The sequence below is a fragment of the Eptatretus burgeri genome, chromosome 9 (genome assembly GCF_056783735.1).
Source record: "Eptatretus burgeri isolate ZD-2024b chromosome 9, Ebu_testis_v1, whole genome shotgun sequence".
NCBI classification, from domain to species: domain Eukaryota; kingdom Metazoa; phylum Chordata; class Myxini; order Myxiniformes; family Myxinidae; genus Eptatretus; species Eptatretus burgeri.
This window is the reverse complement of record NC_140969.1, coordinates 39,654,497-39,669,799: the sequence shown is the minus strand read 5'-3', so window position 1 is coordinate 39,669,799 and position 15,303 is coordinate 39,654,497. Positions and strand designations below refer to the sequence as shown.

General features: G+C 41.9%; 1 protein-coding gene across 7 annotated transcripts in view; it reads left to right on the top strand.

Moving 5' to 3' along the window:
* LOC147019954 (transmembrane protein 151B-like) overlaps positions 1 to 10,493 on the top strand; it is a 60,319-nt gene extending 49,826 nt beyond the window's left edge. For 3 of the 7 annotated variants that reach the window (XM_085894866.1, XM_085894867.1, XM_085894869.1), the window contains 2 exons: positions 6,923 to 7,181; positions 7,495 to 10,493. In XM_085894866.1, the coding sequence (XP_085750992.1) occupies positions 6,923 to 7,181; positions 7,495 to 8,541 (1,306 nt within the window). In that variant the 3' untranslated portion in view covers positions 8,542 to 10,493. Of the gene's footprint in view, positions 1 to 4,388; positions 7,182 to 7,494 lie in introns of those variants that run through there. The other 4 variants (XM_085894863.1, XM_085894865.1, XM_085894864.1 and 1 more) reach the window with 3 other exon arrangements.
* Positions 10,494 to 15,303: the final 4,810 nt, after the last annotated feature.

Here is a 15,303-nt window from a genome sequence, read left to right as displayed (position 1 = left end):
TTCTTGATTCGATAAATTCCACAAAGCTCCTGAATCAGTTGAGATTCGAAATTATGGCTTTGATCAGAGTGGAGCCTGAGTGGAACACCACGTGGGAGAAACCATTCTTTCACCAGGACTCTTGACTTTGTCAAAACTGTCTGATCTCTCGTTGGTATCACCGACGTGTACAATGTTTTCCCTCCCGTCTGCAGGTTCGAACACCGTGAAATCCATGGATAAAATTTCTAATGGACGTTTAGCCAGCTGGTATCCTGTCGATAACCTCAAGCCTGGTTTGTGGGTCTTTAGACAAGATACATCTTTCACATTCTTGGCACCACATTTAAATATCTTTGTATAAGCCTGGCTAGTAACACCTGGACCTAACAAAATCGAATCAATTCTCCTGGTCCTACAACTTATCCACCCAGCAAGTTTGGTCGAAATCCGTCCACAACTTTTTTTCAGATATCCTTCTAACAAACAGATAGGGATTAAAACAAACGCAGTCCAGACAGTGCGCCACATGTGCCTCCCAGTCGTAGCACAACCCAATATGACCCTTTCAAAATGATGTCATTTCAAAAAGGCCTTTGTGCAATCCGCTGCACACATGTTTTCGGGAAACCCCTTCCCTCAACGCAACACCAGCCATAATAGGCCTGCAATCCCATGGGGCGATTCCTTCTCAAGTCATTTTGAACATGTTTGAGCAAACTAAATAATTGAAAATTCAGGCAATTTCAAAATGTTTAACTAATAATAGCTCTGAGGTGACACAAACAGCCGATGAGCAAGTCATTGAGAATCCTGTTCAGATCTTGAGAGGGTCCCAGCCAAAGGCCCTGTACGGATTTTTTTGCCCGACCATAACGTGTTGGCGATTGCCTTACCATCAGCCATTTGTGTTTCTGTGTATGCGTGATTGCGTAACACACGTTCAAGGATGGAAATACGTCATTTCGAAATTCCTTGGGAGTCAGGCACAGCTTCCACTTGCCAGATGTATAATACATTCATTATTTTTCATATTTTACGAGTACTTTAAACCCCAAAAAGGATTACGATTGATAATTGCAAAAATGGTCAAATAGATGTCTATTCACATGGGTTTTTATGTCACAGGCAACTATTCTGTCATCTCATGATATTTTTTTCATCGTGATCATTTTATGCCCGAATTATAAAAGCTACGCTGGCTTTGTTTGCCCTTGACTGCAGTACTCTTTCTCAGCACTTGTGGCAATATCTGCTGTTCCAGATCTCCATCTATCAGGTCTCCAACCTTGAGGTATAGCACTCCCTTTCTCATGGAGATCCGTTTCCGTTGATTGAACAGTAACAGTGTATTTCTTGACAGATTCCCTGTTCTTCCGTCTCGGTTTCTTGTTTGGCTTCCAAAATGGCAGAGTCCTTCCTCACCAGATCCTTCAATTGCAGATCAGTCAGCTCTTCTGTTGAAAAAAAAAATGGAAGAGACATTCTTCTATCGAAGCATTCTTCTATCCTTGGCCAGGCGAATGAATCATGGCACGTCTTTCTATTTAAATGCTGATAATCTACACACGTATGCAACGAGTCATTCTTCCGCACCAATGCTGTGTGTGGTGCATAAGTACTCTTGCTGGGTCTGATGATACCTTAGTTGAGCATCTTCCTGATGTGGTCCTTCACTTCCTCGTACTGGCTCGGTAGAATCCGCCAATAATGTTGCGTCACGGGAGCGTCGTCAGTTGTGATCTCATGAGGAATTTCATCGCTGTACCCCATAGCTTCGTTGGTCAATGCCTTATGATGTTTCTGAAGCAAGGTGTTCAGAGAAGATAGCTCTTCATCTGTTCTCTCGAAATGATCCATGTTGATCGGAGTCGGCAGGCCATCCTTCGATAGAATGTCTATCTTCCGGACCTCCAAGACATTATCCACCAAAAACTCTGACAAAACTCATAGCCGGTCTCCAACACTTCTGCAGTGTGCATACCTCCTCGTCTGGTACCGGTCTTGAGCCAGACATCAGCATCACTTAAGTTTACCATCTGGACTGGAAATGTATCACGTTGTACTTGTACAGACGTTCTCATGAAGAAAACATGCTGCGGCAAATTTCCTTCTCCATCTGGAAGTTCCTCCACTGACGCTGTGTATTTGCTCCCACGTGGTCTCTATTCTTAGGATTGATCTTGCTGACAACAGAACATTCCTCCTACCTCTTAGCTTTGTATAGCCTATCCTCCCTGCCTCACCTGCAAGACTGATCTCTTCCCACATGACTGTAGTGTATGGGTCCATTGCTTGTCAATAGTTCCTATGTGCTTCAAATATGATGAACCAAGGTGGTTACTTAATAAGAGATGAGTATGGTTGATCACATTGATCCCTAAAGGACCAGGGATCATCTCTTTCTCTGCTCTCATCGACTCATCTTCCAAGTCCTTGAGGATGCGCACACCTCTGTGTGGAACAATCATTCCCATAACTTGTATGTCCCATTCCAAATAGCCGATGAACAGAATCTTCAATCCATTGGCTGCCTTGTGCGACAACCATACATTGGAACGAAGTCCCTCTCTCCCCAGGAGTTGTGTAGCTTTGTTGAAGGACGACTCCATGATGGTGGTCACCATGGATCCTGTTCCAATAAAAACCCAACATGGACCCCGTTCATCTGCGCTGTTACAACTGGACTTTTGCCGACTGTCTGTGATAAAAAAAAGTCAATCCTTCGAAACTCAGTTGAGCCAGAGATTTCACCACCCACCACTTGGCTCAATGTGACGGGGTCTCCATGTTTCCCTCAATCTCAGAAACTCCAGCCGGCTCTTTTATCATTTGCTCTCCATTTTTCTCTGCTGCGGACCTTCGCGGGCAATGTGACCAGGGTTGTGGTAATTGTAGCACTCGATAGCTTGCCTACTGTCTCGCTTTTTTTTTTTTTTTTTTTTTTTTTTTTTTTGTATACCTTGGTCGAGGCTCGTATGAGAGCTAACACACAACTCACAGCAAGGAGGCATGAGACAAGAGGGGTGGGAGTGGAAGGGACAAAACATTGGGGAACAGACACAGGTGAACTGTGGAAGGGAGAGGGATGGGGATGGGACGGGGAACATGGCGAGGAGAAGATGGACATTACAGGGACTTTCAGGAAGGAAAGCAGGAGAATTGAAGGAAGTGGGCATGGGTGGATTATCGGGGTAGAAAAGATCGAGGATTTGGATGGGGGAAGATAAGAGGTGGTGGTGAACAGCTGTTTTGAAAGCCTGGAGGGAAGAATGGGAAAGAATAGAGTGAGGAAGTTTATTCCAAAGGCGGGAAAAAGAGGAATGAAAGAGTGAAGATGAGCAGTGATTCGTGATTTTGGTAGTTTTACCAGAAGGGGTTGTTGGCGGACCTTGAGCGCCCTGTGGAAATGTGGTTGGGACAAATCGCAGAGAGAGCAGGGGGGCAAGGCTGGAGAGGAGTCGGTAGAAGACAGAAAGACCACCGACCAACCTGCGGTGATTGAGTGAGAGGCCCAAAGACTCAGCTTCATTGCGGGAGATGCCAATGATCTTAAAAGCCCTGGTTTCGACAGCGTGAAGTCGAGAAAGGTGGGAGGCAGGAGCACCAGCCCAGAGGGGAGAGCAGTACTCCATCAGGCTACGGACAAAAGCTTTGTAAGTAGTCAGGAGCTCAAGAGGGCCGAGGAAGGACTTTGCACGACGGAGGATTCCCAGTCGGCGACTGGCTTTTGAGGCAAGGTTGGAAATGTGACTTTCCCAGGAAAGGTCATGGCAGATAGTGAGACCCAGAAGCTTGAAAGAAAAGACTTCTTCCAGAGGATTGTTGAGAAAGTGGATGGGGGGTTTTGTAAACGGTCCTTTCGAAGAGACATAGTGAGAGTGTGAGATTTGTGTGGATTGAAAGACATGTTCCACGTGTTGGACCAGTTTGTGATTTTATCCAGATCTGCAGTGAGCGAAGAAGCTGCTGCTTGCCGGTCTGAGGGATGACAGATGGTACGGCAGAGGGTGGAGTCGTCGGCAAAGAGAAATAGAGGATTTTCCAGAGAGTCCGAGAGATCATTGATGAAAACCAGAAAAAGAACAGGGCCCAGAACGCTACCTTGAGGAACTCCAGCCTGCACAGGAAGAGGGGATGAAAGAACTCCATTTAGGGCCACACGTTGACTGCGACAGGAGAGGAAGTCTGCGAGCCATGAGTGGAGATGGCCTTGAATACCATGGGAAGAGAGTTTGGTGAGTAGGGCAGGGTGCCAGACTGTGTCAAAAGCACGTGATATGTCCAGGGATACGGCTCGGATTTCCTGTCTGGCATTGAGGACCTCCATCCATTGATGGGAGAGCAGTAGCAGCATATCCAGGGTAGAGTGACCTGGTCTGAAACCAAATTGATGATTGGAAATCAAGCCATTGGAGAAGAGGAAGGATTTCATGTCTGAAGCAATGATGGATTCCATAACCTTGCTGATGATTGGGAGAAGGCTGATTGGTCTGTAGTTACAGGGATCTGTTTTTGCACCTTTTTTATGCAGGGCAGTGATGTTAGCAGATTTCCAAGCAGATGGCAGATGACCTTGGGAAAATGAGAGGGTGAATAGAACAGAGAGAGGGTGAGCAAGAGCAGAAGAGCAGGCTTTGAGGACACGTGGGCTGATGCCGTCTGGACCGGTTGCAGAATCTGACTCGAGGTTTGAAAGCAAGCTCTCCACCTTGTCAGGAGAAAAGGATACAGAGTCCAGGGACAGTTGGGTGCGACTGGGTAAAGTGGGTAGAGTACTGTCTGTCTCGCTTGTAAGACTTCTGGTGAGTACTTGCCTGTTCTGGGAGGTTTTCATGATTTTTTTTTATCAATGCATCCATCTGATGTTGCTGTCTTCGCAATGCCAACAAAAGTTCATCTGTCTGCAAGTCCTGAGCGTGGGAAGCGCAACTATCTGCCTCTACCTCATCGACATTTCCATGGGACTTTGAGTGGGACACATCTTCCTCCACCCACCTAATTGCTTCCTCCCTCAGATCAAGGAAGTCAAAATCCGGATTGCCTCTCAAAATCTTCTTCAACTCTTTACGAAGAGAACTGATCGACAAGCATTTTATTTTGGTGAAATGTACGATAGGTTGACTTGTTGGACATTCTATCTACTAACTGCATAAGAGCATAAGGATATTCTCTTAAACTTTCATTTGCCCCTTGTTGTGTAGCAACAAAAACACAACTTCTGCAATTGATTTAAAGTAACAGAATCACCACTACATCCCCAAAAACATTAGACAACACTCTAAAAAAAAGCATCGGAGTCATTTGAAATGTCACCTGGTGTATACCTCATTTCATCTTTAGCACCACCTTCAAGATTTGAGTAGATGAAGTCTGTTCCCCATTGTTGAGTCATTTTCCAGGAGCGCAGAATTTTCTGGACTTCCTCAATCCAGTCCGAAACATGGATCTTGAGCAATCTTGGGCTGTCCAAACAGTTTCTTCACCTTCTTTTTGGTGGTGATGTACACAACACGTTCACTGCCCATGTCATCTCTGCTCCCAGCTGACCTCATGGTAGCGGACTTCGGCTGTCATCTCAGCCTCTCCATTTCCCCTCGAAGGTAAGTACCATCATCACATTCACGTTCACGTGCACGTTCAGCTGAACTTCCCAGTCACTCCTCATCCTGGTGCGACATCTTCCACCACTGCCTTCTCCCTCAGCGATACACCCAACTATCCTGCCAGCGATATTAAATTGCAACCAGTGGTTCGATCCGAGAGTGAACATGTTCCCAATAATGCACAACGAGTTAATTAAAATAGAACCGATAGAAGAGAAAGCAGTGGAAGGATTGGCGACAATTACAACAAGAGAGTACATGAGTGACAGCCCTATTGCTACACAAGGTAACAGTTTTACGAAACTGAATATGGAATATACTAAACATTCCAGGCACTCACCAGGATGGTGGCTTTCAAGGCTTTTCAATGTACATGGGCCTCAAAGTTCCTTCATGCAGTTTGTCTTCTTCGAGATCTCAAACAGACAAGAGCTCGAACCATGCATTCCCGAACCTCAACGATGGCGCCCCCAACCCACTCGAACCGACTGCACAGACCTACGACGCATCACTCGTTCATCAGTTCATGCGAATTACTTTCCAACTAAATTAACAGAGTTTCATGGAGCACAGTGAATATTGAAATTGAACAATAACAAAATTAAGCCTTCCAAACCACGATTTCATGTCATTATCTACAATAACATTCGGTTCAATCAAGGGTTATCGCCTTCATTTCAGACATCAAAATAACCCGATAACAACACAGGAAGTGACTCTATGGCATTCAGCATGACATTTGCCTTTAAGAAAGGGAATTTGTTTATTAGTTTTGTTCAACTCGAATTTCCAATCCTTGACATGAATGACGAATTACTGCAGTGATGAAATTGCATTAACGGTCTTGGAGTAAGGCCAGGTTATTAATGGCTTGCTGATTATGGCCTTGATGTTCCTTGCACTCCCGCTTTAGAGCTTTTTCAATCGATTTGGGATTGCATTGAACTGAGATTTTTCGGATGTGAAATGTGCAAATACACCGTGCTGTTTTGCTCTCCGCTTCTCACCTGCACCTGTTCTTGCTTGCTTCCTTTTGTTTTATTTTGCTTTCATCATTCCTGCCTCACAAATTATTTGTCCGACCCACTTCCTTATTTCTTGTCCTGTAATTGGTGCCTGAACTTTCATTTGCTTCACCCATGGGAATGCTGCTGCTTCCTTGTTTTTGATTATCCCCTGTTTTTTTTTTTTTGTTTTTGTGTTATGCTTCACTTTTCTTTTTCGCACATGCTTGTTGTCTTGCCTGCCAACCCTCACACTGTCACCGGCACCAAGGTGACAACATACCCATTTGACGGAACTTTCCACGCCGGCCGGTCCCTCGCCTACCAGCACAGCCCCTGCTCGAGCGGCTATATCTACATCCCGCTCGCCTTTCTTCTCATGCTCTACGTGGTGTACCTCGTGGAATGCTGGCACTGCTTTGCTCATGGGCAGACACAACAGCGTGCTGAGACCGATGGAGTGTATGAGCGTGTGCAACATATGCAAACGGCCACGCCTTGCATCTGGTGGAAGGCTATCAGCTACCACTATGTGCGGCGCACACGTCAAGTTACGCGTTATCGTAATGGAGATGCCTATACCACCACGCAGGTATAAATGGCCATTGAAAGTAAGAACAATCGGTCATGATCACTATTGTGTTCTTCTGACTTGCATTGCTTTTCTTGTACCTTGTTCAATACAGCTGGAATTTGGCTATTTCCAAATGATGATAGCGTTTTGATTCCAAGATTGGTGTAACTTTTTACAAAGTTGTGATTTGAAGTGTGTGTGTGTGTGTGTGTGTGTGTGTGTGTGTGTGCGTGTGCGTGTGTGTGTGTGTGTGTGTGTGTGTGTGTGTGTGTGTGTGTGTGTGTGTGTGTGTGTTACGCTGTTGACCCATGTGACCACTCTTTCATTTCAGGTATACTATGAACGTGTCAACACACGTGTGGCTGAGGCTGAATTTGACTACACTCTTTGTGGTGTCAAAGACATTTCGAAAGGACTGCTTGAGCTTGAGCAGCATCCAGTCACCAAACTTCGCTTCACTAAGTGCTTCAGTTTTGCCAACGTGGAGTCAGAGAATGCATACCTGTCTCAGCGTGCACGCTTCTTCACGGAGAATGAAGGCCTTGATGATTACATGGAAGCACGTGAGGGTATGCATCTAAAAAATGTTGATTTTAAAGAATGCATTGTTGCTTTTGCCAATCCTGCACGTCCACCCTGGTATGTATCACGACATGTATTCTGGGCTGTGGCAGTGGCAATGCTGTCCTGGCCACTGCGGGTACTCATCGAATTCCGCACGGCCTATGTCCATTATCATGTGGAGAAACTCTTTGGCTTGGAATATGTAGCTGGCATGACGCCATCAGATGAACCGGCGCCCTGTCGGCGCATTCCTCGTGTGAGTACAATTGACAGCATTGAGCTGGAGTGGCGTATTCGCTCCAACCGGCAACTTGTACCAAGTTATTCGGAGGCTGTACTCATGAGCATAGGGGCATCCGGGATTGCTGGAGGAGCAGCAGGTGGTGGGGAACAACGTATACAGCCTTGTGCACGTTGCCATCGTGCTCGCAGCAGCCTATCTATATTCTCTCGAGGGACAGGAAGCGGCATCGGTGGGTTGGGAACAGCTTGCGCTTCACCAGCCGCAAGCCGCTTTTCACTGGCGCGCCTCTATGGTTCATGGCGCACAGGCCTTTGCGGCAGTGGTGGACGGGTGGCTGATGCCAGTGGTTGCCTTGCTCCAGGTACAGCTCGTCGTCGCTGCAGTTGCAGCAGCCGTGAGCATTCTCGATGTGTCTCCCATCACATGGCATTACACGAGGACCCTCCACCGGCCTATTGTGATGCCCTATACTTTCCCGTGCTTATTGTGCATCGTGCTGAGGGCTGCCCTGGTGGCGAACTGGGCCCAACTTCCAACAGCTGTGGTCACAGTATGGAAACCGTTCTATAGGATCTTCATTTGGTGGGGAAGTAGAAATGAGGAGCCGAGGTACAACTGTCCCTGAAAAAGGACCATTGGAGAAGACATTTAATGGAGTGTTGTCAATTAAAATTGTCATTGGCTGTTTAAAGCCATTATATTTTGTGACCCTCTGCCAGCCTATATATGCCGGATTATTTGCTTTTTCACAACTGAATCATATTGGGATTTTTATTAAAGCTGAATTGTGATGTAATTTAATAATGTTTGCTTAGAATTATTTATATACTGGTGTATATATATGCATATATATATATATATATATATATATATATATATATATATATATATATATATATATATATATATATATATATATTTGGGTTGTTTTTTTTTAGTTACTTTTTCAGGCTTTTTAAAAGATCATTCTGGACCTTAAACTACTTAAAAAAAAAATTCCTTCCCATCGCTTCGCTGGTCTTGATTTGAGTTCATTGGGGGACGTGCGTCTTTGCACATTGCTTCATTGGAAATCTACTAGTTTTGGGAGTTACTTATGTTCCATATGGTCTGAAGTCAGAATGATCATTAATTTTGATGCTGCGTTTAACTAAGTAGTGTTGCATTCGGATAAAACAATGATGTAATCTCTCTGGCAGGATTTTATGATTTAAGGCAATCTACATATTGTGTGTAGGTTCTGGATTGGCTCAAGTGGTTGACCCTCTGTCGTGTAATTTGGTAATGGCAGGTTCAAATCCTGACCTCAACCCAGAGAGGATGAGTGTCGTGCCCAATGTATTTCTCTGCCTAGTATGTATGTTGGCAAAACCATCGCTTTGAAAGCGTAACTTGACCTTGAATTGATGGATAGGTTACAGTTACAAAATGGTGGAATTTTAATCTCTCCCCCTCCCACCCACCTTTTCCCTCGATATATTCCGATGCCTTCCCTCTCCTCAATTTCTACTTTTTCTTAACCCCCATCTTCCTCCTACATCATATGTAAATGGCACACTATCTCGAATGTACCTTGCGACAGGTGCATTATTGACAAATGTATGTACTATAGTTATACCTGAATTTGAAAAAAAAATCCTGAGTTACTGCCAATAGTTGCATCCTGTAATAATCTCTAGGGAAAGTGTCAAATGGCACTGACTCCTCAAATGATTTCAACAAGCTGCTTTGGCCAAGCAAGACTGGTCTACTAACTCTACGTTGAGATTGTGGTTCGTTACTGGTGTCAAATACAGTACATTAAAGTTCCTCGTCCATGCAAGACTAGCTATCTCGAGTTGATAGCACTTTGATCCTTCTTGGTGTGGATTCACAGGGAAAAATAATTAATGGACAAAAGACTTTGAAAAAATGTTAACACGTATGAAGCATTGTGACTCGCTCCAATGTATAGCATGCCACGTCGCACAGGAATTCAACGGGGTCATTCAACTGCAAAAGCAGGCCAAGTTCCAACTTTATGCTTCAGATGTGTATCTGCTACCATAGCCAGGTATCATCCGAGCCGCAGCCGTGGGGCTGAATTGCCAGGGAGATGTGCAAAGATAATAAATTTACTCAAAATGGTCTTGCTGGGCTTTGACTGTCCTTACTCAGATTTTGTTTAAAAAAAATTTGTTCATTGTGACGTCCTGACGATATATGGCCACTAATTCCTGATTTATTTGCATGGAGTGTGCTGTTAATTTATTACACTTTGAAAGAAAAAAATGTTAGTATCATTCAGTCACACCACTCCTCATTGTTTAAAAAGATGAAGTGAGCTTGTGCTTTCATTTGGCGATGTCCTTTTGCAGTGTATTGATGGCATTTTTCTTATTTGTGTAATATTTTTCCATTGCGAGGTTAAAATGTGACACTTTTTTGTATGTTTGACTTATGTTAAAAATCTGAAGTCAATGATGATAGATGGAGGTTATAATTCACCTACATGTTAACAATACAGGCTAATGAAAGAGTTATTGCCACATGAAGTTGAAAACTGATCTTGGTACTTCATTCACGGTTATACAGGGATGTTAGGTACATAGGATCGCTCCAAATTTTGTCCACGGCTTTTTGCAAAGCAAATCCTGTTTTCTATTTTCCACTATCAAATTCTCTGGACAAGCTCCATTACCTGGATGTAAATAGAAAATAACCGATGGATGCTTATCATTACTGGAGGCAATGTCGATATAGGTGAATCATCTCTTGATGATGGCAAACTTTTAGCATTGTACGGTTGAACTAACCACATTTGATTTGAATCGATCAGTTGTAAATGGTGACTATGCAAATGACATGATCACTCTTTGTGACATGTGCCGTGTTATTCAGTATTATCAAGTCGTTTGGTTGTCCAATTACTGGGCAACCTTATTTTGGTGACAATCAGACAAACGTCCTCTCCAAACATCACACAATCAAACTCGAAGGGCACATGGAAGAGCACATACCTCCACCCCGCAATGCCTGATCTACAAGAACATATCGGGCCCAAAACATTTTTCAAATATCATGCTCTATTTTGGTGAAGAATATCGTTTTATATCATTTTTTGTATCGTTATATATATATATATATATATATATATATATATATATATATATATATATATATATATATATATATATATATATATATATATATATATTGTTTTGGCTCTATCAATGGTGAAGAATCACTTTAAAAATTAAATAATTTTCTATCCAGATTCGGATTCAGATCTTCACCAAAATAGAACCAATTTGTCATTGTCACACAATCAATCTGTCCACCAAGTTTCATCCGAATCCATCCAGAACTTTTTAAAATATGGTGCTATATATCATTTTTGGCTCTATCTCTGAATGGTGAAGAATTACTTAAAAAAAATTATCGTAGCCGCATCTACATCTGGATCTTCACCAAAATCTAATCAGTTTGTCCTTGTCACACACTCAACCTGCCCACCAAATTTCATACAGATCCTTCCACAACATTTTTGAGGTATCCTGCACACAGACACACAAACAAACAAACAAGCCGGTAGGCAACATGGGTGGTCGCTATATAATTGCATACTAGTCATACAGTTTTTGACGGATCGGGCTGAAATTTTTTGACAGAGGTTGATTATAGTGCGCATGAAAGCGCGGAAGCTGATTTTTGATTTTCGAAAAAAAAAATATATATATATATATATATATATATATATATATATATATATATATATATATATATATATTTCGGATTTTTTCAAAAATTTCAAAGTCCCGTTGCTCGGCAATGGTGGCGTCCATAGCAACGATGCTCAAAAGCATAGAACTAGATCCTGGTATGAACCTACCAGTCAAGTTTCATCAAAATCGGTTGACTCCTCTGGCCTCCAGAGCTGTCCATTACATACATACAGGCAGACGGAAAACCTGAGAATAACGGTAGTCTTGCGACCACCCAACAAGAAGACATCGTGTAGAGCACGACACTTGCAGAATCCATAAATCAAAATTTGACCTAAAAATAATTGGTGGTTGAATTCAATGACCAAATATGCAACTCCTCTTCAAATCTCAAGTGAATCGGATTGAAATTGACAATTTTAGAAATCTCGCCTATGTTGACCTTTTGGTCGATGTTGACCTCAAAAATAAATGGCTGGTTGAACTCATTGACGTGAAACATAAATCCTCTTCAAATCTCAAGTCAATCGGATGAAAATTGAGGATTTTAGAAATCTCACCGAAGTTGTTGACATTTGGCCTATGTTGACCTTTTGACCTCAAAAACAATAGGCTTCTTCCTTGTGATAAACTTTACCATCTGGTGAAGTTTCTTGAGGATCGTTTAAAATTTGTGACCTGTATGCAATAAAAAAACAGACAGAAAGACAGACAGACAGAATAACAAGAAGACGTCATGCAGAACACGATACTTGCAAAATTCATAAAACAAATTTGACCTCAATAATAATTTGTGCTTGAATTCATTGACCAAATATTCAACTCCTCTTCAAATTTCAAGTCAATCAGATGAAAATTGACAATTTTAGAAATTCAGTCTATGTTGACTTTTTGGCCGATGTTGACCTCAAAGCTAATTGTCTGGTTGAATTCAGTGACCTGATATGCAAATCCCATTCAAATTTCAAGTCAATCGGATGAAAATTGAGGATTTTAGAAATCTCACCGAAGTTGTTGACCCTGGGCCTATGTTGTCCTCAAAATAATTGGCTCGTTGAATTCAGTGATCTGAAATATAAATCCTCTTCAAATTTAAATCTGATGAAAATTGAGGAATTTAGAAATACCAGCTAAGTTGTTGACCTTTTGACCTCAAAAACAATAGGCTTCTTCCTTTTGACAAACTCTACCATGTGGTGAAGTTTCATGAAGATCGGTTTAAAATTGTGACCGGTAGGCGATAAACAGGCAGACAGACAGAATAACAGACTTGACGAACCAATATACTTGAAAAGTCTGAATCGATTTGATTCGTTCTTGTCACACATCCAACCTGTCCATCAAGTTTCGTCCGATTCCATCCATAACCTTTTAAGATATTATGTTATATATATATATATATATATATATATATATATATATATATATATATATATATATATATATATATATATATATATATACACATACATACATATATCGTTTTTGGCCCTATCTCTCAACGGTGAAAAATCATTTCAAAAATTCTCAGATTCTGATCCGGATTCAGATCTTCAGTAAAATTAATCATTGCTGTCCTTGGCTGGTCAACTCCATACACAAACAATTTCAGAACGATTGCTTGAAAACTGTGGCCAAAAATCGTGTGACAAACAGACAAACAGACGAACCGAGAAACAGACAAACAGACACGACAGACCAACACATTTGGCAAAAAAATTTCACCAAATAACAGACAAACACACTTAAAATCGAAGAGAGGGGTGAAAACATAACCTCCTTCACCTTCGGTGGCGGAGGTAATAAGCCTGTCAGTTTGTTGTTAGATTACCAGGATTTTCATGCTGGTGACATTCCTTAAAAAAATAGCCAAATTAAACATGCCGCCATTTTGTAGATGTGTGAGATCGAAAAAGGCCCCAAAATGGCAAAGTACTAACAAATGTACATGGACTCACCAATCCAAGTGGGAATTATTTCTCACGGACAGGAAAATAGGTTCTCTCCTTTCTTCTGGATCCTTCACTTGTTGCAAAGCCACCTTGAATAGCTTGTTTAAAATAAAAATAAAAATACAGACCCAACTAATAAAAAAAAGCTAACAATTGTTCATGCTCGGTTTTTGTTTCTGGGCGAGATGGAGGAAAACCGGTGTAGGGAGACAACGCATGAACTGTAACTCCCCTAAATGCAATCGTATGCATGCGCTGCGTGAGCCTTGCTCTTCAACGATAGTTATTCTATTTACCTCGTAATAAAATCAACAACACTTGTTGAAGTTCCTCGTATGTTTTTGACATAAGGCAATATGCAAAAGCATGCAAATGGTTGAAGAACATCTAACACTCTGTATGATTCTACCACCAGTTTCTGGATCTGGGCAATAAATGTTTTCCCAGCTGGAGTGGACTTTTTCATTGCTTCATAAACAAAACTCTGTAGGACTCACAGGTTGATTGAAAGAACACACGAGCAACAGGCAATGGATGTTAGCGTGCAATCATAGTTGTTTAAGGGATTAGATACCAGCCTATTCGAGTTTTGAGGAGGAATATGCCAATGATTGATCAGCATCCTCTCTGAGCCTGGGAGGTCAGTGAGTCATGGGTCGAACCCTGGCTGAATCATTTCAAAAACGGTCAATATGTGCTGCTTCCTTGCTTGACACTTAGTGTTTAAAAAGGATAGAGCATGAAAAAACAACCATAAGTTGGTAATACTAGTACTTTTGAACCTAATGGCCTCCTCCTGTGTGGAAGTTCCTTGTATGGGAACTCATATTATTATTATCCCCCGCCAACCAACAAACTTGACGGGGGATATAGAAGTGGGTTCCATCCATCCGTCCGTCCGTCACATTTCGTTTCCGCAGCTTAACTACAAATCCCCTCAAGATATATTTACGAAATTTGGTACACATATCAAGCAAGTGGTGAACTGGTGCCTTTTGATATTTTCTAATTGATAGGTCACATAGTTTGGCAGCCATGTTGGATTCAAGAAAAATATTAAATAATGTTTTCTCTGGAATCACATAACCTAACGAAGCGAAAATTTGCAACTATCATCTTCCATCAAGTCTGCATACATAGTAAAAATTATGATGTCACAAGTCACATGGTTTGGTGGCCATCTTGATTAGAAAAACACACCTCATCTGATTAACACAAAACTTCACACATGTATTCCACTGGAGGGTTGGAGGCAGAATGTAAATTTATGATGTCATAGGTCACATGGTTCGTCAGCCATCTTGGATTGAAAATTAATAAATTTTAAAAATCTTCTTCTCCAGAACGGCTGGACAGATCAAGGGGAAACTTCACATACATATTGCACACGCTTAGGGAATATAAGTTTGTTAATCCTCATTTACTATGGCGGGGGATATCGAAGACTTTGTTGTATTGTAATGATTCTTCCAATTTCGTTTTTTTTTTTAACCATTTACCCCCAAAAATGGGAGAACTTTTAACCTCGATTGCCAACCACTCATATTCTACTTCGATGAGGCCAGTCTATGGATAAGTCCTTTGGGTTTATATACATTAGTGTCATTGCTCTGCCAAGAAGGACTATAAGAAAAATAGCTTGGAGAAGCTGATTTTGTATAGGTCTAAAAAGTAAC